This window comes from Patagioenas fasciata, chromosome Z, assembly GCF_037038585.1.
Source record: "Patagioenas fasciata isolate bPatFas1 chromosome Z, bPatFas1.hap1, whole genome shotgun sequence".
In the NCBI taxonomy this organism is placed as follows: domain Eukaryota; kingdom Metazoa; phylum Chordata; class Aves; order Columbiformes; family Columbidae; genus Patagioenas; species Patagioenas fasciata.
In genome coordinates this window covers 60,772,945-60,796,536 of record NC_092560.1, presented here as the reverse complement: position 1 = coordinate 60,796,536, position 23,592 = coordinate 60,772,945, and the positions used below count along the sequence as shown (strand labels likewise).

General features: G+C 36.8%; 1 protein-coding gene across 1 annotated transcript in view; it reads right to left on the bottom strand.

The window, feature by feature from the left end:
- Positions 1–23,592, bottom strand: part of HCN1 (hyperpolarization activated cyclic nucleotide gated potassium channel 1) — a 197,818-nt gene that overhangs the window by 84,323 nt on the left and 89,903 nt on the right. The window contains exon 3 of the mRNA XM_065861534.2: positions 12,854–13,015. Within this exon, the coding sequence (XP_065717606.1) occupies positions 12,854–13,015 (162 nt within the window). The remainder of the gene's footprint in view (positions 1–12,853; positions 13,016–23,592) is intronic.

Below are 23,592 nucleotides of genomic sequence, written 5' to 3'. Positions count from 1 at the left end.
GGAGAACACCACAATCCTGAGTGATGGAGGATGAACAGGAATAATAAGAGTGCATTTCATTTTGTATCATTCACACATGAGTATCTACAATGACCAGTGGTCCAACTTGTCCTGGGTTTTGTTTGTGAGGATGGGCAATAAGGGTGGAAGGTATAATAATAACATTTCACATCAGCTAACTTCAGGAACTTCACTTTGATGGCTGAGTTGGCCAGTGTCTCTAGGCTCCCCACAGAGTCAGCAAAAATCACACTCCTGCAGATGGTGATTCAGAGCAGAACTTTAATGCAGGTGCTCTCTATTGCCTCCAGGGGAGAGCTTCTTTCTCAATCAGCTGCAGCAGGATCCTATTTAGCTAAAGTCACCTCCATTAGTTCCCTAATCTCCCCTGCTAGGTGGACCCGTGTTTTAGTGGATGGACATGCCTCCACGTTTCTTTCTTGCTCCTATCCAGTGGGGACAATAAAATTGTTAAGGATGGCCTCTTCTCTCAAGTGACAATTTTATTTGATGTTCCATGGTTTTACTTTGACAATTGAATCTGACATTCAGATTAAGAAATGGGTTTGCCAGTGGAAGGGCTGAGGAAAGTCAGTGGGGCTCTGTAAGAGGTGCTGGAGACTTGCCTATATTAATTTGGTTCCAGTGCATTGGCTTTAATTTAAGCATACTACAGTGAGATGATATCATAAACCACAGATAGGAGCAAGCAAGAGACAAAAAAAAGATATCTAATGAGAACAGAAAAATGCTCAGAATGCAAACTTCATAATTATTCAATTATATAGATAAAGTTATACAGCAGAGAGTACACAATGAGAGTAAGAGTTCTCGGATTCAGGGCACATATCTGAATATCCACATTTGAAGGCATGGCATTTACTTTGCTTTAAAAAGGTTGGGAAGGATGTTAAATTGGAAACATCTTAAAGGAATCAGAGTCTAACGAAAATAGTGTAAATTTATAAAGCACTGTGTTATCTAACTTTCAGATAGTTGGAACCTTTCCCAACTAGAAGATTCATCTTTACTGGACACCTGCTAAATGACAAGATTGATCTTAATACTCTGACAGATTTTATATATTTAGTATAATCAAAATAACAGTCTTTTTTACTATTAGTTGGTCAACTGAAACAAAGTAATCAAACCATTCACTTAAGTAAAGTGTATTTTGAAACCAGTACCATCTCGTGTTTGATTATGTTAATAAATCTAGCAACCCACAGCATTATGTCTGGCACTAAGTATGAATAGTGATAAACAACAATTTACTTTTACTGCAAACATGTTTTGCTTCCTCCAAGAATGTAGGTACAGACAAGTTTTAGCTGACTTACAAATAGAAACTGTTTTGTAATTCCCACCAAAAATTTACAGACTGAAGTTCTCGTTTCATTGAAATTAGGTTTAAAGTGGTCTTGAACTGAATCTAATTTAGTAGAATCATAGAATACTTTGGGTTGCAAGGGACCTTCAAAGGTTATCTAGTCCATCCCTCCCAGCTTTAACCAGATCGGGTTACTCAGAGCCCCATCCGGCTTGGCCTTGAATGTCGCCAGGGATGGGGCATCTGCCACCTCTCTGGGCAACACGTGCCAGCATTTCACCACCCTTGTTATAAAAAATTCTTCCTTATAGCTAGTCTGAATCTCCTTTCTTTTAGTTAAACAACATTACCCTTTGTCCTATCACAACAGGCCCTGCTAAAAACTCTGTCCCCAACTTTCTGAAAGGCCACAATAAGGTCTCCCCAGAGCCTTCGCTTGTCCAGGCTGAAAAACCCCAACTGTCTCAGCCTGTCCTCACAGCAGAGCTGTTCCAGCTCTCTGATCATTTTTGTGGCCTCCTCTGGCCCCTCTCCAACAGGTCCATGTCTTTCCTGTGCTGGGGGCTCCAGAACTGGACAGAGTTCTCCAAATGAGGTCTCACCAGAGTGGAACAGAGGGCAGAATCACCTTCCTTGACCTGCTGGCCACACTTCTTTTTTCATATCACAAGGCTCTTTCTTTGTTTTGAAATTTACATTAAAAATCACAGAATTCTTGATAAAAAAAATAAAATATATTAAAGTATGTTTCAGTTCCAACCTTTAGAATCAAACCTGTGAAAAAGAAAAAAAATCACTCTATGGGAAGAAGTTCATCAGAGGAAGTATATGAAAGGAGCTTTCATTCTTCAAAAAAGCAAAATGTTCTTTTTTAGATTATATTTTAAAATAAAATTGAGAGCTATTATTGATTAGAAACACAGGATATATTGTATTTAGGTGAGTTTTCATTGATACCATGCCTATTTAGTTGTTCATTCAGATTATGCACTCAGTGTCACTACTGTAAGTGAATAATTTAAATGGCATTTCTTCTGTCTTGAAATTTGAAAGATTTTAAAAGCAAAAGAGTAATACCAGTAAGCTTTGTTGAACCCTAGCATACCTTCATCTTTTATTTATTTGTACACATTTGAACTTTATGCTTCCCCAAATCATCTTGAGATGGATGAGTGCACTGGCTCACATTTTTATTTTTTTTAAAAAAAGAGACTTCAACTTCAGATGTTGCATTTCTGTTTAAACTGCCTCATTCCTTATTTCTCCTCCACACATGATTTGTGTGTGTGCGTGTGTTTTGCCTTTACACTTCAACTAAGCTGGTTTAGAGTTAATGTATTTTATTGATCTGCAAAACATGTTCAGATAGGAGCAGTGCAGTTATACACATATTTCTGTGGGCATATGGCATTTCCAGGATGTACTTCCTGTCAGCATTTATACATTATCCTTTCCATAAACAGCTGCTTTGCAAAAATAATAAGTGCAAAAGCCTAATGGGAACCTCATCCTTGCATATTCATACAACTAAGACATAAACTTTTAGAGTAAATTTTATAACCACTCCATTTAGGCACAAAAGATTATCTAGAAGTTGGAAGATCTTGTTGAAAGTGTAAAACCATGACAGTCAGTGTTAGAGAATAACAAGAAAGTAAAAGCACATTTGATATATGCTGTATTGCATCTGCATTGAATATACAGAGATGAGGGCAAGAAACAGGCTGCCCTGAAGTGAATAGTATGGGTTGTGAGAGCTTAAAGAGAGAAAACTCCCTCAAATATTCTTCTCTCAGTGTTGTTTGAGCAACATTTAACCGAGTTTACATTTTGCATATTTTTTCTAATTGTATCTAAGAGATAAAGGGCTTTTTAGTATTAGAGATAAGCATAGTTATATTGCATAATATTGGAAACAGTGACAAATGATTGGTGCTATGGCTTTATTCCTGATCACTACTCAATTACTGTATGTAAAACTGAACTACCAGTCTGAGTAGAGTCTGCTTGAAAATACAACTTCTAAGCAGAAAGTTGTTCAAAACCAGTTATGCAAGTCCCTTCCTATCTATATCAACATAGATAATCCTTCTTTGATTATATGTACTATTGTCAAAGTGTCAGGCTACCCTCAAATGCAAGCTAACTTCACCCTCTTCTAAATACAAAAGATCAAATAGAATGCCTACACGCTAAATGTATTTTTGCTTAAAAAAAATAAACAACACACACACAGAAAAGGACAAAAATATTTTACAGAAATCCAACAGCAATTACATTATTTTATTACAGATTAAGGCATCTTGGATGGACTAAAATGATAAAAGAGATGGAGTGGAAAAGGTACATGAGTCATCTGTAATGAATATGGGAACTATTTTCTTGTCTCAAATGCCAACTGGTGATTTTCAAAGAGGTTGTTTCAAAGGACCTCTGTCATTCTATTAGCAGTAGCGCAAAATGCAGGTAAAATTGTGTTATTGAACTAGACCTGATACTGTATGTCTCTCTCTGCTCCAAACCTATTCATATGAGATTGTCATGAACCTTTGTAATAAAATCCAGCCATTCAAAACAAAGAGATAAAATATATTAAGGTAATGTCAATAACGGTCTTTTGAAATCTAGGCAAAAGTGGTTTTATTTTTACAGCTAGATTAAACAGCTTAGTAAATTATTTATAGCAGGCTTTTTAAAACAGATATTCAGCATTTTTTTAATGCTAAGATTGCTATTCCTCCCATATAAGAATAAAAAAAGCACTGTAAATTATTAGAAGTGGTTAGAAGTGGTACACAGACCAGAGAAAGTCTCAACACAGGGCTTTGTTCTTTTCTTTATGTTATCAGTAATATTACACAGCCCAGAACAAAGTATCTTGCTTTGATTTTTTCTAATGTGAAATGTAAGCATTCTAAATGTGCATTTTCAGGTGGCCAATTTTTATGCCTAATTGGATCTCAATAGAGACTTTTCTCCAGATGTACTTTGGATATTAGGATGAGTCAGGTGCTGAATAGCCATGTGTAAGAAGTTCAACCCCTCCATTAAAAGCAGTACAATCAGTGTGCTTGAGAAAACCTGATGGTGATACGGCTGATAATGACGCCTTGGCAATAACGTGCTGCTTGTGCAAAGGCAATTCTCTTTATACAGTCTTATAGCATACAGATTAAGAATTAGACTGTGCATATTAATACAGGTTTGCATGAAAAAGACAAAGATTTGCTGAAGAACAGCTGTATATGAATGGTATTCATCTGGATTTATCTACACCTGGATTTATTCTAGGATACCTGCTCTGAAATCAATATTCCAAGGGTTCAGTTTTTGGATATTCTAATCACAGGAGAAAAGTCACGGAGAGCTACTTGAGAATAATTGTTCCATACTGATATCCCAGTTCAACCTGGAATGCCACCACATGCAGATAAACACTTACTGTTAAATGTATAGAGACAGAGCAAGGAGATTGATCCAGCTCCCCCAGAACAAATGAACACTCTCTTCTACAACAGAAAAGCTGCATTTGGCCATGAGGTGCTTGTAATTCCTCCTGAATATTCATTCTTAAGCAAATGGGGGATACAAGGTTCGAAAATATGACAGGTTCAACTTATGGTTCTGCTTTAGTTCACATTTTTTATTAAATAAATGGCTTAACGCATGCTTTATGATGTCTATTATTTTTCCCTAGAATGGCTATCAAATACAGCATTAGACTTAGCCATGTTATGTGCAGTTCCTAGTATTTCTTCAAGTTTAAGGCTGACATAAAATATTTTGTAATTTACTGTTAGCAGAAATCCCTTCACAACGTACTGGAGTATATGCATTTATGAGTTGGTTTGTTTCTTTGGGGGGCAAAATAGAAATTAACTTTTGATGATAAATTAGTAAGTCACTCCCTGCATCCACATTTTGATATTTTCCTGCTATCTCTTACAATGACAGAGAAAAACTGTGGAAATAAGTATCTATTAGGTACATCAACTTAATTTTGCATACTTCCTCTAACTAACAGTTTTATTATTTTTATCCCATATAAGAAAGAGTAGCATTCGATCTGAAAGAAACAGAAGCATGCAAGGCAGCCAACTAATTCAGTACAGAAATCCTCTGCTTTGGCACCCACTATCACATCAGTAGCACAGTGCTAGAATCAACGCTTACAAACACGGGTGTCCTAATTTAAAAACTTTCTCCATAGCTCTGACCACCAGTATCTACTGAAGTAACTATCACCATCAGCATTAAATAATTGTATCAAGACTACCATATTGAGTTTAAAGCATTTTAATGAGAGTAAAGTAAGGCAGCAGGGCTTATGACAGTAGCTGAGTCTAAACCCTTTCCAAAGTTGGTGGAGTTGTGGCATTACAACTCGGAATTCCTTCTTTGAAGGACTGTTTTCACTTTTGTCTCAGTTGTAAAACACGTTCACTAATTTAAACTTTTAAGAAGTTTTAAACCTCCCTGTAAATGATTTTGCACCTTTCTTTTCAAACTTTGACTTTCTATATCTCAATTAGTTCATGGATAACCTGAGAACACATAAATGGTAGTAAGTTATGAAGATTAGTACATTTGTAATTGGTTTAGGTTAGGAAACCAGCGAGGCCTGACTGTCACAGAATCTAAAACAATTTCTGCTATATTTCAGATTTTTAGAAAGAAGAAGAAAAACACTGCTCTGCACCAGTGTTTCATGGCTTGAAAGAAAGAAATAATAAAATCTCAACTAGAAAGTAAAAAAGAAACAGTATGAAAATAGTATGAAACAAATCAGTACAATTTTTACAACAAGAAAGAGACCGTATCTGGAATATCGTGTCCAGTTCTGGGCCCCTCAGTTCCAGAAGGACAGGGAACTGCTGGAGAGAGTCCAGTGCAGGGCAACAAAGATGATGAAGGGAGTGGAGCATCTCCCTTATGAGGAAAGGCTGAGGGAGCTGGGTCTCTTGAGTTTGGAGAAGAGGAGACTGAGGGGTGACCTCATTAATGTTTATAAATATATAAAGGGTGAGTGTCAGGAGGATGGAGCCAGGCTCTTCTCAGTGACGACCAATGGTAAGACAAGGGGCAATGGGTATAAACTGGAACACAGAAAGTTCCACTTAAATATGAGAAGAAACTTCTTCATGGTGAGGGTGCTGGAGAACTGGAACAGGCTGCCCAGGGAGGTTGTGGAGTCTCCTCCTCTGGCGACATTCAGAACCCTCCTGGACACATTCCTGTGTAACCTCATCTAGATGTTCCTGCTCTGGCAGGGGGATTGGACTGGATGATCTTTTCGAGGTGCCTTCCAATTCCTAACATTCTGTGATTCTGTGAAACAGCAGCCATAATGGAAATCACTTTTAAAGCATACCGTATTGACTATGAGTTTGATCACAGGAACTTCTTTATTATTTTGAATCAATTTCCTGTTGGCAGAAATCAGTATATAGAAAAAAAATATAAATAATGAAATATTTCCAATAAATAAGAGGCAGAGGAAGTCTAATAACTGTTTTTATGCAAGTACATCAGAAATCTACTGTCAAAAATACATAGTCCAAAAGTACAGGTGACAGCAGCAAAATTATACAGAATATGATATCAAAGGCAAGAAGGTAGGAAGGAAAATTATTATTACTTCCCTTTCTAGCCCTGCAACAGTGGATGACCTGCTAACCTGTCAGAGGACAGAAAAAAGCATAAACTAAAACTTATGTGGTCTTCCTAAAGCCTCAGCAGTGATGGTAAAAATATGAACTTGGTTTGTTTTCCTTTTCATTGATCATGACACATAGAATTAAATCAACAAAGTCCTCAGCTATCCCATTTCTCTGGTCCTCATTAGCTTGGCATAAAACTTCAGTATTGCAATTAACACATGTCCACATCCTGCATTAAACATACCTTGTCATCTAGCACTGCACGTCTACAAAACTTAGTTCTATAGTCTCTTACAGTGCCAAATCACATGAACGAATATATTCTCCTGAGCTAATATATTTTTAGGCCTGACACTTGATCCCAACCCACTGAAACAGGTCATTACTTCATCATCTTGATGCAGGGGAAATGGACTAATCTCAGCAGCTGGGTCGGTGCCCTCTGCAAGAGAGCAATAACTGCATTCTGAATACCTGCACAAACTAGAAGGGATATTATTGTTCACCTTAGATTCCTAAAAGATGCATATCTCAGTCCCAAGAATGTCAGTTACATATTGCTGTTACTGGAATTACTATATTTCTGAACTGTGTTGTAAACAGAACACTTATCTGTGTTGGGCGATTTTGACCCCAGTTCATCTCTGTTAGGTAATTTCAGTCTTTTATCTGTTCCTAGAAGCATTTGCTATAACTAAATAGTCATACATAAATACAAATTTATGAGTATAAAATGCATTAGAGTAGTAGCATATCTCATGAGATTCTCAGTGCCTCTAGTAATCTGATGATTCCCATATGTTCCGTATTTTCTAGGTACCCTGTTTAAGATTCTGGGATTTGTTTTACATTTATTGAATTTATTGCTCAGCACTGCAAATGAAGTCAGAAGAATATAATGCTTTTAACGTGGCTCTGCAATACCTTTCCATGAAATAAAAAGGCACTAAAAAACACTTGTGAAGCTCCAAGTGATGATTACCATGTAATGATCAAATGCAGAAAAATCTCATGAGAAAATTACCTGCCCTAATGGCCAACTATAGAGAAGAAGGTGCTAGGCTGATGCATTATCAGAAAGGAGAAAACTCAATAGTGAATAACACATCAAATTACTATAATGCATTCCTTAAGGTCCGTTCAATAAATTAGAGATCTTATTGAAAAAAAAAAAAAGCAATTGCTTAAAAGTGGTGTTTATTACTAAGAAATGTTGAGAATTAAAATTGAATTTTTGTGTGTTATTACTAAATAGTTCTATGCATATTATAAATATATTAGCATAGTTCTTAGAGCACTATAAATCCTTATCATCTCCTGCGTTTCTGAATTTCCCCATCAAGTATTCATTTAAGTACTTCATTTTATATGAGAGGGACTTTACAACTCTATAGCTGAAGTGCCTGAATTCTTTTACTAGCAGTGTTGATATTGTCAAAGATGAAGACCTGAAGTCTAACATCTGATTTCTTCTGCCCATGAGGAAATATGTGACACAAAGAGGTGTTAATATAATGTAAAATCCCACCTCACTAAACCCAAAACCTAAAACTCACAAGAGTTGCAAGGACAGTAAGGAAAAGCCAAAACAAAGAAACCAGAGTAGCTGGAGGCTTCTTGCTGAGCAAACATCGACTGTCTGCCATGAGAAATGTAAGCAAAGCAACCCCTTTCCAAAAGCTTTAAAATCCCTTTTGGCTTTTAAAAATGCGCCTTCAAGTTAAATTCTATACTTTCCTGCTAGATTTTTATCTCACTGAGGGAACATTATACATGACAAATCTGGAAATGCAGGTAAATATCTTCTTTAAAGGACCATATGTTTTTTCTAACCATATGACCAATTATTACAAATATAGACAGGAAAATATAGGTTGGGGACCTTCAGATACTGTTACTTTCAAGGACTAACATGCCTTTGAGTCTTTGCCATAGATGGTATGAAAAGCCAGAGCAAACTTCCAATACAACAAAAACTAATAATTTACTGCAAGGGATGCTTTATCGCAGGCAGTCATGCTTGGATGGCCAGATGACAAAAATGTCACCTCTCATCTCTCCTTGCCTAGAAACTCTGTCCCATATATGACCTGGCTATAGCTGCTCATCACTTGGGACCAAATCAAAACGCAGAATCTCAGTTTGCACAGACTGACTACAGGAGAAGATCACTATGCCTTTTTGTTTTTGTGCCTCCCCTGGTTTCAGCAGCAAATTTTACTCCTAATTTCTAAAGAACTGTTGGCTCAAGCTCTGAGTTATGATGAAGATGATTGGTCTATGAGTCATTATGGAAGTGCACCAGTTTGAAGCAATGCAGATCAGATAGCTGAGGACAAACCACACGAGAAGCTGTGGATAACAGGCTTTCTGAGCCAAGGAGAAATCAGGCAGTTATCATTAGGAAAGTCTGTGAAACTTCTTCAGAGGAGACTTTTTCGGTATGAAATAATCCTAATATTAAAAAAAAAAAAAAAGCAAACATAAACAAAACCAAACTGGGAACAGCATCAGAGAGCCATATACTCTCAAAGAAAGGTTTTTTTGTCTGTAATGAATTGGTTGGAACATGACTTCAAGTAAGCAGAAAAAAAAAAAAAAAAAACACACAAACCACTGCTGCTGCTTATTTTTATATTATGTTCACTGGTTTTCTTATTTTTAAAGAGAAGTGTGTTGGTATTCTGGAAGAACACAAGATCCTGCCTGCCAGTAGTAAGTCAGTATTAATAAAGTCAGTGCATCAAATAACAGTAAAAATACAGAAGTGGGCAAGAGGGATCACATTTATAAAATTTAAAGGAAGATGAGAGTTCTGGCTTTTATTTCCTAGCAACATGAAGGCTAATGTTAGGAACTGGCCTTTCCTTTTACAGAGGAGGCTTTCCATTTAATTTTACAGTCTACTTCACAATGCACTATGACATTTTTATTATCCTTTCAAAGTCAAAAATCGAACCAATTTGTTTTCCTTTAATTGCATTCAGTCACATTGTACAGAAAAGCAGTAAGCAAAATGCAGTTTTGTTTCATTATCCCATTCCTTTGCGACATTAAATTTAACGTACTTTTTTTTCTTAACAGTATTTGTGAAGTAAAATCATGAGCATGCTTGCTGAATTTGAATACTTTCACATATCAGCTCATACCAAAGCAACAGCTTTCAGGAGAAGGCTTTTAGTAGTTCTTGCACTCTGCAGCCTGAAGCAACCAATGTGCAAGACAGAATGGATCTATGGGCTAGAAGAACACAGTGGGCAGTGTCAATGGAGGAGACAGCACGTCATCCTCATGGCATCCTCCCTTCCTTTAGCATCAAGTTATCTGCAGATGCTCTGGCTTGCAGCTGACCACTGGCTGTGCTGTGTATTGGAAAACTAACTTTTTCTGGCTGAGCACACATTGGCTTGAATAAGTCTTCAAGCCAGTGATCACCATGAATAAGTGTTAAAATTCTATTTCAAAGTAAAATTGGTGTATTAGCCTGAGGTTAGCCCTTGTAACAATGTCATTTTGAGGAATGTATGTGTAGCCACAGTGCGGAACCCAGGAAATTCTCGCACAGTCCCTCCCCGCTCAAAAAAAGATTGAAATTCAAAGAGAGACAATTTTGCCTTTCTTAGAGTAGTTGTATTTCAGAAGTATTTGACTCAGAAATTTAAATAAAACTCCAAATGTATGCAGATGCAAGAGTTATCTTTATCTATTAATTTACTAAAATCTCAGACTAAAATCTGAGTGAAAGGGAATACTTTGACAGAAAGATGTATTAGCTGGGGTTAGGGAAAGACCTCTTTTTCCTGACAATATGGCCTTTAGCCATGGCCATAACTATCAGTTCACAAACAAAGAAAGTAAGGGCAGCAGAAATGATAAGATTCTTATCTGACTTTCTGTCTCAACAGCATTTGAGGCTAAACCCCAGTATTAGGTGCAGTTATTTCAGTAACACAAGTTTTAAAACTCAGAGCAAATTAAAGAGTTATAAGCTACAGCACACCAGGGGAGTAAGGCCCCCTCTTCCCAAAGCTCTTGCAGTCTCAGGAACCTGAAGCCCTTCCAAACTCCAAAGTCAGCAGTCCATTAGACTCTGAATACACCAACAAAGTATATAACTATCATCACCATCATCATCATGACCCTCCTATTCCCCCTATCATTTCAAAGGACTGATATCTCATTGAGACTTCTCTGCTTGTATTCAGTGCTAAAGAATTCACTTCCAGAGCCTGGAAAGCAATTAGGAAATGTCTCATAACATCATGATATCATCAGAAGAAAGGTCTAGTTGTTTGCCCCAACAGTGGCCTTAGACACACTCCAGATTCCAGGCTGGCAGTCTAGGACTCCTTCTCTTGCCATAGGACTAAAAGACTGCCCATACTGTGAACATAGTCTTGCTCAATTTCAGATCTCCCCACAGAGCTCATCAACAGCAATAGATTCAGCTGCTAGATTTAAAAAATAAAATTTAAAAAAAAAAAAAGTGCAAATTCAAAAAGGATCTTTCCCAGAGTATGTGGCCAGTAAGGAGAGAGTATTGTTTCCATAAAACAAAATGACTGCGGGTAGTCAGAAAAAAGTGTCTCCCTGAGCACGTGCATGGCATGCACAGCCTTCTTAGATTAAATGTTGCTCTTTGTATGGAAAGTGGGAACTTAATAGTTCAGTGTTCTTTGAAAGTGAAATACTTCAATTCAGTGTAATCCAAGGCTTCCTTTCTCTCAGCATTGTTTCCATCTAGTTCTTTAGCAAGCTGGTAGAAAAAGTTCCCTTTCTAAATGTGAATGGGAGATGTTACAAAGCAGAACCCAGAAAGCAGCAGAATGCAAAGACATGCCAGTCAGCATCCTGGTGACCTACTTTCATTGTAGCAATCCCATTTTTGAAGATATGTCACTACTTTTTTTAGGAAAGTTGCACAATGAGGTGTCAGCAAACATGCTGCTTATCATTAAAGATATAACTTGATGACTGTAAATACTTGTCTGTATGACTGACAACTTTAGTCAACGCGCTCCCACAGTAATGTGCAGTATCACATTCCTAAAGGAACAAATACTGTTATGTTTCTACGATAGAAATACGCAGAACTGCGGAAGATGCCCATCTACAATAAAGGCGCTATTTTATGGGTTCTAAAATTGTAAAAACTGAAGAGACACATTTTCAGATGACCAACGAGACTGTTGTTTGGGGCTTTTTCTTCTTGGTATTTGAATAAAACAAAAAAATATTAATTCTTCACTGCCACTAATCTTTAAGGCACATGCCAAGCAACCAGACCCATCATTACTCACCCTTACAAACAGGGCACCGCCCAGTTCCCTCCTTGAACAGTTTGTTCACACACACAAATGTAAATCTGTGTATTTCACTTATTTTACTTAGAAAAACACATGTTGACTCTCAAGTTGGGAACAACTTGGTAAAGGGCTTCATGAGATGATACAGAAGTGATTTACAACACAAACTGAGGACAACATTAGATAAAACAAATATACCTTCAGGAGCATTCTGAAACTACGGCCTAAAATGAAAGCACTAGTGAACTGAGTGTTTTCAGATTTCTTTTGGTGGCTTTTTTTTTTAAGCAATGAGGATTAATAACTTAAAATGACCTTCAAATTGAAAATATTTTCTGGCTTATTTACTGATAATGAGTCAATGTCATTTTATCAGTGATAAGGGCTACAAAACAAACTTTAGTTCATTAGCAAGCCAGCCAAGAACACCCAAAAGTAACCTCAAATAAATTGCTGGGCAGCATATTACTAGGTATGTATTTTTACACTTAAGTCTGGAGCTAATTCTTTAGAAAAATAATGTTTAGAAAGCACAATGAAAAATGAACAATACTTACAACCATACCGTTTAGGGACACCCAGCAATCTGGTGGGAAATCCTGGAGTAATGGTACTAAAAACTGCAGGCAACCATCCCAGTGACACAGCAGCAACATCATTCCGATCAGATTAAAGATTCTCACCACAGCACTGGCCAGATCATACGTCATGTGGAAAATCTGTGGGCAAAAATTACAGGTGATGTATCTGATGCAAATCAGAAATGCAAAACATTTACTTGTCAACAGGCAGGTTAAAGGCAAAGAAGTATCATCCTGAACTTCTGAAAAAGCTGAGATTTCTCAGAAAGGCCCAATAATTTGGTCACGCTAATTTAGGCAGGGAGCTGTGCTGAGACACTTGATTCTTGGCTGCACACCAGTGTTATACAAACTGCTGAAAAAGACATCTTTTGGATAAGAAGTCACCAACTAAAGTGTTTTCTTGAAGCCTACAACTCCTTCCAATTAAAGCAAATTTAAAAAGCTTGGTAAATGCAATGAGACCACTACTTGTCTGTGAACTTGATGCTTAAATACTCATAAGGCTGTGAGAGACAGAAATTCAACGACCTGTTCAGAAAAGACTGACATTCGTATTTCTTACCTTCTTAAAAGCATCAAAATATGTAAGTAATTCTACATATTTTTGGACTTCCATACTGTGTATTTATTAATCCAAATTGCGCATACCAGTCCACAAAGCAAAATGACAAAAATACAGTTCATTGCTATTAATCAGTAGTAGTTTTTCTAAAACACTTGAGAATCTTGTAAGTTTATATCAGACTAATATAATAAACTGGATTTCAATGTATTGCTCCTTTCTTAGACAAAAAAATGTTTGCATCTGAAAAGTGTCTTACAACAAACACACATATAGTCTTAAAAACCACACAAACACTTTCAGGTTTGTCATGGGCAAGTCCATTGGAGAATTAGCTTTAACAGCAGCAGTCAGCTGCCAAATAGTATGGAGAAAAACAAGGTATTTAACACTTTTCTGCTATTTGGTTTTAAAGCACTTCCAGGCTATGAAGGCAGGCATATTCTTTACTTATTACACAATTCAGTCAACTCAAGATAAATATGTTGCATTTTAATATGCATAATTATCACTATCCAGGAGTTCCGTTTAGAAGATGAAGAATATCCAGTGGGTATTTCCTGGAATTTTAAGCAGAAAATAGTATTTAATTGTACAGATAGACACAGAAACCAGAGGCTTTAGTGCTGAAAACATCAGATTGCTAGAGGTATACAGGAATATTGGCACACGACATACTGCATTTGTAAATAAAAGAATTCACATACTGAAGAGGGAAAGTCTGTATACCACATTTTACATATCTAAACTGAGAGCAGAGATTACGTACCCACACTGTAAATGAGTGCAAGTGCAAATACAGAGAGTGTGTTATGGTCTTTCAACACCATTTTTTTGATAGTGGGAGTTTGCCCTTGTTTAAAAATGATGGCATATGTTTTGAGTCCCAAAATGCAAAACCTACATAGTAGAAACACACCTCAGTTATTAACTTCATGTGCAACACATTTTTTCAAGCTAGGCCACTTAAAGAGCATATATTCCAAATACCAGTCTGATAGACACTGGAAAAAGATACTTGTAACATTATTAAAAATGTCATGTCTTATCCAAATACCATGTAGCTCCTGTCAAAATTGAGGAGATGACACTGGTATTTAGGAGATACTGTAAATGGAAATAAAAATAAAAATGTCACCATTACACATTTCTGTGGTTAAGAAATTTATTTACATTACAGCTATTTCAATAGCCATAGTTTCAGTAGCATGATATGGAATGAGAGAGTAGATGTGTCCACTGAAATAATTTCATTTTAAAGAAGTGGAAAAAATAGCAGGGATTACTACTGGTTTGGAATACTAACACCCATGCAGATAATAACTTATCGACATGGTTATTATACTATAACCACAAAGTACAGATGAATTCCTAACCAAATGAAAAGTTGCAGAAGTTTTGTCAGAGAAAGCAGGATATGCCCTAGATTATCTGTCTGAGAAAGTGCAGAAGATCAGACAGAAATAATACATATTTTATACAGAGACAACAACATCTCTACACTAAGGCTGGACAAAATTCAGAGTTCCCACCCACGCTGTTTTCATACTGCCTCAAGCTTCCTACTAGGCTTTACTGAAAGAGACCAGATTTTCAAAATAATTCACTGTGTTGGATACTGAGTATTTTTTTTTAAATGTGTTACAAATATGACAATCAGAGCCAAACTGAGCACAAACATCTCCATTTCTATACCTAGAATGTGAACTTTTCTGAGAACATGCACCGAGGTGCATGTGATAAACTGGGAAAGAACTGGTTCTCCAAAACCATCTAAAGTCCAAAGACCAGCACTTGCATATACCCAAGGCTCCTGAATCCTTATCATGCCTCTGCAACTATGGGCTTAGGCACCAAGATAGATTGTGCTGCATCCTGTAATCATAGCTGCATAAAAATGACCACTCTGTGGCTCCTTCACTTTGACGGAGCCTGTTTTTGGGCATCAATTCAGATTACAGAAATGGTCTAAACTGCAAAGCCCATATCTTGATATAGAATTTCCAACATTCCAGAACATTCTGTGCTAGCACATTTCCATTTCAAATTTTAAAATTATTTAACTGGGTAATGTGCACTGCAAAAACCCAAAAGGTATACATTTCAGCACTTCCAAGATCTTGCCTAGCTCTTACAGACATATTACTCCCTGCCCACCCCACAACATCACGCAATGGCTCAGTAGCGGTTTCCAGTGAGCCAGCAGAATCAGGACACAGAAGGAGGTATTACAAAGGGAGAATAAATTCAAACCAAACATCTGGGGCAATGTGTTCATACTAAAAGGCCTTGCTGAAGCAAAGAGGTCTGCCACTGGTTTTGGGCTCTGCAAGGACTATTCTGTCTTGCTACAGTGGTATGACTGAATAACCATAGTTCTTCCTCAACGCCTCTTCATAAGGAGTGTGCCTCTGCAGAAATGGTCATGTACTGCAAGAACAACAACATATTGAAAATTTCATGTGAAACCAAATCCAACAAAGGAAATGACTGCAACCAGCTGTATATGACACTGCAACCTTCTACCATTTCTGAAACCTGAATTTCACTCCAGAAATAGCTCCTGTGCAGCTTAGTATTCAGGATCTGTACTATTAAAAATGCATTAACATATTCTGGTATTATCTGGACTGCTTAGCATGGTAACATTGTATCAGCATTTTAACCATACTACTGATTAATTGTAGTGTTTTATGGCTCATCTTTTGCTTATATAGCCTGGTATAATCACAGTCTAATGACTGTGACAACTTTGCATTAAATAAAATAACTTAGTAAGAAAAATCTTAAGCAAATGTTGAAAAAATCTTTTAAACATCTCTGTGTATTCTCTCTCCAGTAAACAAAAACTGGGTTTTTTCCTCCAAAAAGGAACTTCTCATGGAAATGTGTGCTTGGTTGCAAAGAACATTCAAATACCCAAAGCACACATTGCAAGTAGACAATAATATTTGTTCATAGTAGTTTATTGACATATTTACATTTAGAAAGGGAGGCTTCGTTTTTTAAAAGTAATAGTAACTACCCTGTGGAATGAAGTTATAAATTACATGTTTAATATTTTATGTTCTTCCATTCAAGAATCAATTGTGACACTCTGGAACAAGAGAAGTGAAGCCACTTTTTTATAGCATTTTCTTTTTTGTAATCACAAAGTACATTTCCTATATTAATTAGAGGAACTGGAGGAAAGAAGGCTAATGCCACTCATTTCACCAGATAGTGGCTTGCCCACCAGCTGCTCCTCCAATGGGACAAGAAGAAATACAGGAAGACCACAAAATCAATTTACCTTGATTTTGCAGCGTGGTACATTCAAATCAAATCTCTATGTTTGAATGGATGTCTTATCAAGATAATATTCACAACAAAAATAATTCAAACCTTGCACACAACTGAAGTACTAAACCCATGACTCAGGTAGTTAAGTATAAATAGCCTGATTACGCTTCAATACTTACCATTCATAAATATAACACAAATAAGCAGGAACTGCAGCTGTAAAACACGTTTTAAAATCTGTCCACTTTATTTAGACTCATAATTTCATACCTGAAGATTCATCTTAACCAGCAAGAGGTGCAAATTTTGGACACCACATCTCAAAAAAATTACTAGTGACATGAGATTACTGCAACTGAGTAAAAATTGACATTCTCTTATAAACTAACTTACATTTTTATTTTACATTATAGGAAAGATTTAATGGATATCTCTCATTACTACTCAGTTCCATTTCAAGTATACATGATGCCTTTTATGTTATCATGTTGGGGGGGGCACACTAAAATATTGTCATTTTTCATAGTTTCCATATACTTCAAAATCAGATTTAATAATTAATTTAGTTTATGAACACACTTCTGAGAACTGAGAATTTCTTCCTATATTATTTTGGTTACCTTTTGTCTCCTTCAAAACCTTTTTTTTTTTTTTTTTCCTAAAGAGCTGGCAATGCCTTTGACAAAGGCTGAAACGTAACCACAGATTAACAGCTTCTAATATTGTGGCAAAATATTGCTCACAGAGAATAAGAAATTGCTGAAGAAGTCAGAGTTCACATATTTTATCTCAGTTTTTACTCACACTTTATTAATGACTCTTTTTATTCCTATGTGTGAAGCAGGAAGTAGACTGTTCCTTCCTCACATTTATAATGGAGTGTATGTTTTAAATCCTGCTAACTCCAATTTCTGAGCCTGACACAGAAAAACTGTTCTGGTCTTACCAACCCACTTACTTAACAGTATTTGAGTGCTGTCATATTAAGTTAATAGAGAACATTTAGTTTAAATGAACACAAAATTTGTTGAACTGTTGTCTTGGAATGCATAAGTAACCTCTTCTGCCTTCTGATAATTAGCATGTAGCATTTGTTCAGTTATGATTTTTAGTTCAGCTTGGTTTTTAGGCTCAGTTTATATACAAATTGGTTTATATTTTATATTTTCCTGGAAAATGTATTCAATTCTCATATCACTGAGTTCATTTAGATACCTCTTTTCTTCCATCCCTCAGAAGTACTAAAGGTGCTCAATATTACAAAGCTAGTTTGGGTTTAATCTTCAAATTAGGATTTGCAACATGCCTCAGGCAAAATGAAATGACACTTGTACTAAGTGAGCTGTGTGGAGTCTGGAATATTAAATAGCCACAGTGGGGAGGCAGAAAGAGCTGCACATGTGCATGGAGACTCTGGAAGGCACACTGAAATCTGTACCAAGGACAACACTGGAAATTTAGGCTGGACTGCAGGGCAAAGTAACAGTTATAAAAATGACAAGGGATTTTTGGTTCAGCCTCTGTGTCAGTCCAGAATTATTAGGTTTAACCCTCACGGCACAAACTAGACAGACATTAAGAAGAGCAGAATCCAAGTTTTCCCACCTGAGCTAAATGTTCACTTTTAAGATAGTGGTTGTAACAAAGCTCCCCAGAAAATAAAATAATATAAAGAGCACAAAGCTTCTTTTTGAGCATCCATCACTCCATCTACTTTAAACAATGAAAGGCAATCATGACTTTTTGTTCAGCCATTTCATATTCTACAAATCGATATTAAAAGACGCTATTTGTAAATATCTCTTGGGAAACTATGGGTCTGATCCAATTCCTACCAAAGTCAGTTTCTTTGGGAGTCGCAGGTTATTACACACTACACTGGAAATACATCTGCACAAGTAAATGTCCATTGATTGAAATGCCTGGCTATGCCCTCAGGGTAACATTTTACACTCAGCTGACTCCTGATGTGTGTGCCTAATTTTATGATAAATAATAAATCATTGATAATTCAGTAGTGGGGAAAGGTATGTTGCACTATTTAATCTAGTTGTATTTGTGACCTTAAGCTGATGGTAAATGCAAAGATCTTCTTCTTTAGTTGGGCCTGAAGGAAAAACACCAGTGATTTTATAAACAGAACAAACTATTTTTAATCAAACATATCCAGAAAAAAAAAGATATGAGAATGGCCTATTTTATGTGACCTTTAAAAATTGTTATTTTCTAGATGGAGCCAATCTGACATTAGGTTTTATAATAGAAGTCCCATTTATTCCACTTCAAGGCATCTACAAACGGAAGCCAGCTTCTGTGGAGCAAAAAGAACAGCGCAACAATATATAAATGTGACAGTGTGCTATGTCCAGGTTAAACCTGAAAGCATTAATAAAACTACTTTGCTAAGGGAAGAATTAGGTAAGCCTTGAAAAGGTCACATATAACCAGGAAGCAAAATTTATTTACTATATATAAATTCTGCAATATATATTTTCTACTTTAAATTTGGCAATCCTATACTAACATATTACCTCTCTCACAGAGGTTGTAACTTCACTGCCAAAACATGTGTTTTTGTTATCCTGCTGTGATTAATGTGTTTGACCTGTATTGACACCTAAATAGAGAGGAGCAGTCACTTCAGTTCTGTGATGAAGAAAACAAGCCAAGAATGACAGACCTCAGGATCCTGAAATAAAAAACACAGTGCTAATTTTCACCATCTTTTTACAGAGGTGGACGTCTCATTCATCACTTACACTGATGACAGAATGTACCTTATTAGACTAAGCTTTTATCTTTGTTAACTGAAGCAATGTAAAAGCAAACCAACCAAAACTAGTTCACAGCTGTCAGAAAGACACAACCATGCAATAATAACACCCTGCCTCTGTGACAAAGTTTAGCTGAAGCTCTTCTCCTTAATTTCTAGTACCAAATCAAGAGTTACCATGTGGCAAAAAATACTTGAGCTGCACATGAGCACAGAGATTGAGAGTTTTGTCCGCTTGAAATATAGCTCCATTCCCATTTCAGCATTATTTCAAGCACCAGCATTGTCTGACCTTCAGCTCAAGCTTCTTGATGGGCCAAGTATCTCAAGTGACAGTATCACTGAACTCAAGCTGGAGACCTCTGTGAGTGGAGCTGAGCTTGAAAGAACATTGCATTTATTATCTTTTTAAATGATTTATATCTTACAAAGAAGGCAGCTCAAAGATAGAGGCAGACTCTAAATGGCCCAACCTATTATTTTCCTTAGTACCCAAACAAGAACAACTGTTTTTTGTATTAATGTGCAGATGTATTCTGGCAGCAACAAGAAAAAATAAGTTATTCACCATCACTGCTCTGCCCACAGAAAGGCCAAGGCAGGACTCTCACAGCACTGACAAAGGCAGCAGAGCAAATGATGTGAATCCTAAAACATATCAGGGCATAAAGTCAGAAAGCTGTTTGCGTTTTTAGAAATTAATATCAGCTTCTGAATCCTATGTTTCTCAGTTGTAATACACAAACAGTTTTCATCCTTAATGAATCAGAAATAAAACAATAAATACCATATACACATTTGCAAAGAAATCTACCATAAAACATGCCAAAAATGCTGAGACAATTTAGGGAGATTCTTAGAAATTATCAAAGTCTTCACAAAAGTGCCACATCCAACAAAACCGTTTTACGCCAGTTTTGAGTATTCAAGTCTCACAAACCCTGGAGCCTTTTGATTTCTGTTTTTAAAGCATAACTTCAGAGATAATTGCGCTCCACCCCCACACATGAGGCCTTTTCCTCTGAGTCACCTATTGGAAGAGATGAATGGAGCAGTGTCCTGGCTGCACCTGACATTGACACCAGCAGGACATGATCCAGATTCCAGGACCCAAAAGTGAAATTCAATAGAAAATAATAAACGCAAAGTACATACACTGCAGGAAGTATTTAGAAATACATACAAAGTAACAGCTTATATGAGAAAAATATATATTTTGACAACCAACACTGTTCAAACAGGACACCTGTAACCACTCCCTTTCAAGCTCAGTATATTCCTAAACTTCATTTTTTTTTTTGTTAAGGTAGTTATGTTTCAACTGCCAAACTCTGTGAATACGAAGTGAAATCAGTCACTTTGTGATAGTAGGAGAAGCACTAGAGGACTGGCTGTACACAGAAACTGGAAAGTTTGCATGTTTGCAAATTTTTATCTGAAACTGCTGTTTCTGTAAAACAATTTTCTTTGTTTTTTCTTTTCACTAGATCTGTATGTCATGACAGGCTTCAAATACTTCAAGGAGCTTCTCTTGTCTCAGCCAGAATCAGGCTTGGGAAGCAAACGAAAGCATGTGAGTAAGAGTTTTCACTTACGTCATTCCAAACGTCCAAAAGAATCAGTTGGAAATTTAAGGGAATGGTTCATTGATGTTCTTAAATCACCAGCTCTTTTTACATTATGTCTACCCTCAAAGTCACACTGCTGCATATCTGAGCTTCAAATTAATTGTCCTAATTATAGTACAGCAACATGATGATCCAATAACAAACAACTGAAATAATGAGGAATATTTATCCTGGGGAACTGAAGTTTGTGTCTTACTGAAGCTGCTGAGGTTAATCTTCCAAACATGGAAATAATGGGCAAAGAATTGAAAATGAAAGTAATCACATTAAATTTCCTCTGGAACGAAAGTTCTGAGACAAAATTGACTTGCAATGCTTTCTTGTAATAGCATGTTATACCTTAATCTAAAAAAAGCCCTGAAATGTTGTTTTATGAGGGACAATTTTAATGTTTATATATTTGAGTTGTTAAGATTAAATATAAACCGTGAATAAATAAGCAACATTGCATACTGCATTAGAATCTAAATTTTGCTTTTTATACTAATCAAAAATAAGAGTTCAGAGGCCAATCCTTATTAAAAAAAACCTGTCTGTATGTATGTGAATAAATTATTGAGCTAATTATATATCAATGATTTGAGGCCTAAGTCAGTGTTTCACAATATTGACAAATTATTTTTAAAATTATTTGGCAAATTAAACTGCATTGTAGAAAATCTATTTTTGGGAAGTACAAGTGAAGCCTACAGTTAAAATCTTACTGCCACTCAAAATCACGTAAAGGATCCCTTTTTTGGATTTTAAAAGTTAAATACAAAAAATAACTGATGCCTAGGCAAGTAGAAGGAACACACCAGAATCACAGTCTTAATAATTTACCTCAAACATTGTCAGCTCAAATTAAGAATTCAGCTGCCTGCTAAAAACTTCATGTAGTCAGAAGTTTAAAGAAACTACTTTTGACATTTGCATATGATACCCTCTGTTGTAAAATATAAGGATGGATTAACACTGGGCACAAGTAGAGCTTGGGAGGGGCGTGGTTGGAGAGCAGCCCTGCAGAAAGGGATCTGGGGGTGCTGGTCAACAGCAGCTCAAGATGAGCAGCAGCGTGTGCCCTGGAAGCCAAGAGGACAAAGCGCATGCTGGGGTTCATCAAACCTGGTATGACCAGCCAGGCAGGAGAAGCGATTGTCCCGCTGGATTCAGTGTTGGTGCGGCCTCACCTTGAGCACTGTGAGCAGCTCTGGGCCCCACCACTGAAGAAGGACGTGAAGGTCCTAGCAAGTGTCCAGAGGAGGGCAACAAAGCTGCTGAAAAGGTTGAAGGAATGTCCTGTGAGGAGCGGTTGAGGACTTTGGGCTTGTCTAGTTTGGAGAAAAGGAGGCTGAGGGGCGACCTCATTGCTCTCTACAGCTTCCTGAGAAGGGGAGGATGAGAGGGTGGTGCTGAGCTCTGCTCCCTGCTATCCAGTGACAGGACACATGGGACTGGTTCAAAACTGCACCAGGAGAGGTTTAGATTGGACATTATGAAACATTTCTTTACCAAGAGGGTGGTCAAACACTGGAAGAGGCTTCCTAGAGAGGTGGTTGATGCCCCAAGCCTGTCAGTGTTTAAGAGGCACTTGGACAATGCCCTTAATAACATGCTTCAACCTTTGATCAGCCCTGATGGTGTCCAGCAGTTGGACTAGATGATCATTGTATGTCCCTTCCTACTGAAACAGCCTCTATTCTATTCTATTCTATTCTATTCTATTCTATTCTATTCTATTCTATTCTATTCTATTCTATTCTATTCTATTCTATTCTATTCTATTCTATTCTATTCTATTCTATTCTATTCCATTCCATTCCATTCTATTCTACTCTATTCTATTCCGTTCTGTTCTGTTCTAAATTATGTTTACTTGGTTTAGTACATAAAGCTACCTTGATCAGAAATTTCAGATCCTGAATTATTCTATCTTTGTAACTGTGTTCAACATTTGGTACATACACTGCTAAAGCAGTATCAGGTAATATTTGTAAAGAAAAGAGTATCCTTACTTTCTTCTTGTGGATTATGAGCAATCCCAAATTGGTGTTGATATTTTTACTCATATTTTTAAAGGCAGGTTCTTATGTTACTAAATACCTGGAGGAAAAGGTTTTACTTTCAGTAAGTAGACCAGAACCTCCTTCTGGTTTCTGTGCTTTCTCTTATTTTTGTTCCCCAGAGCATCCCTGCAGTACATTTTCAGTCCATCCCTTCCAAATGTTCTAATTTTTCTATACTCTGACCCTGTACTATATCCTCTTCTGTTTTTCATTGTTTTGATACATTCCCACAGAGAGCATGAAAATTGCATCAAAAAAAAAAAAATCCAGAAAAGGTTCTCCAATTTAGAGCAAGTAACTCTGTCCATTCCTTTTCAGGGTGATTGTATCTAATGGCTGCCATTAAAGGTTTTGTACTTCAACTACCACATCGTGGTAATATTTCTCTCTCCAAGCCAATGCAACTGTGTTTCAGGTGACCC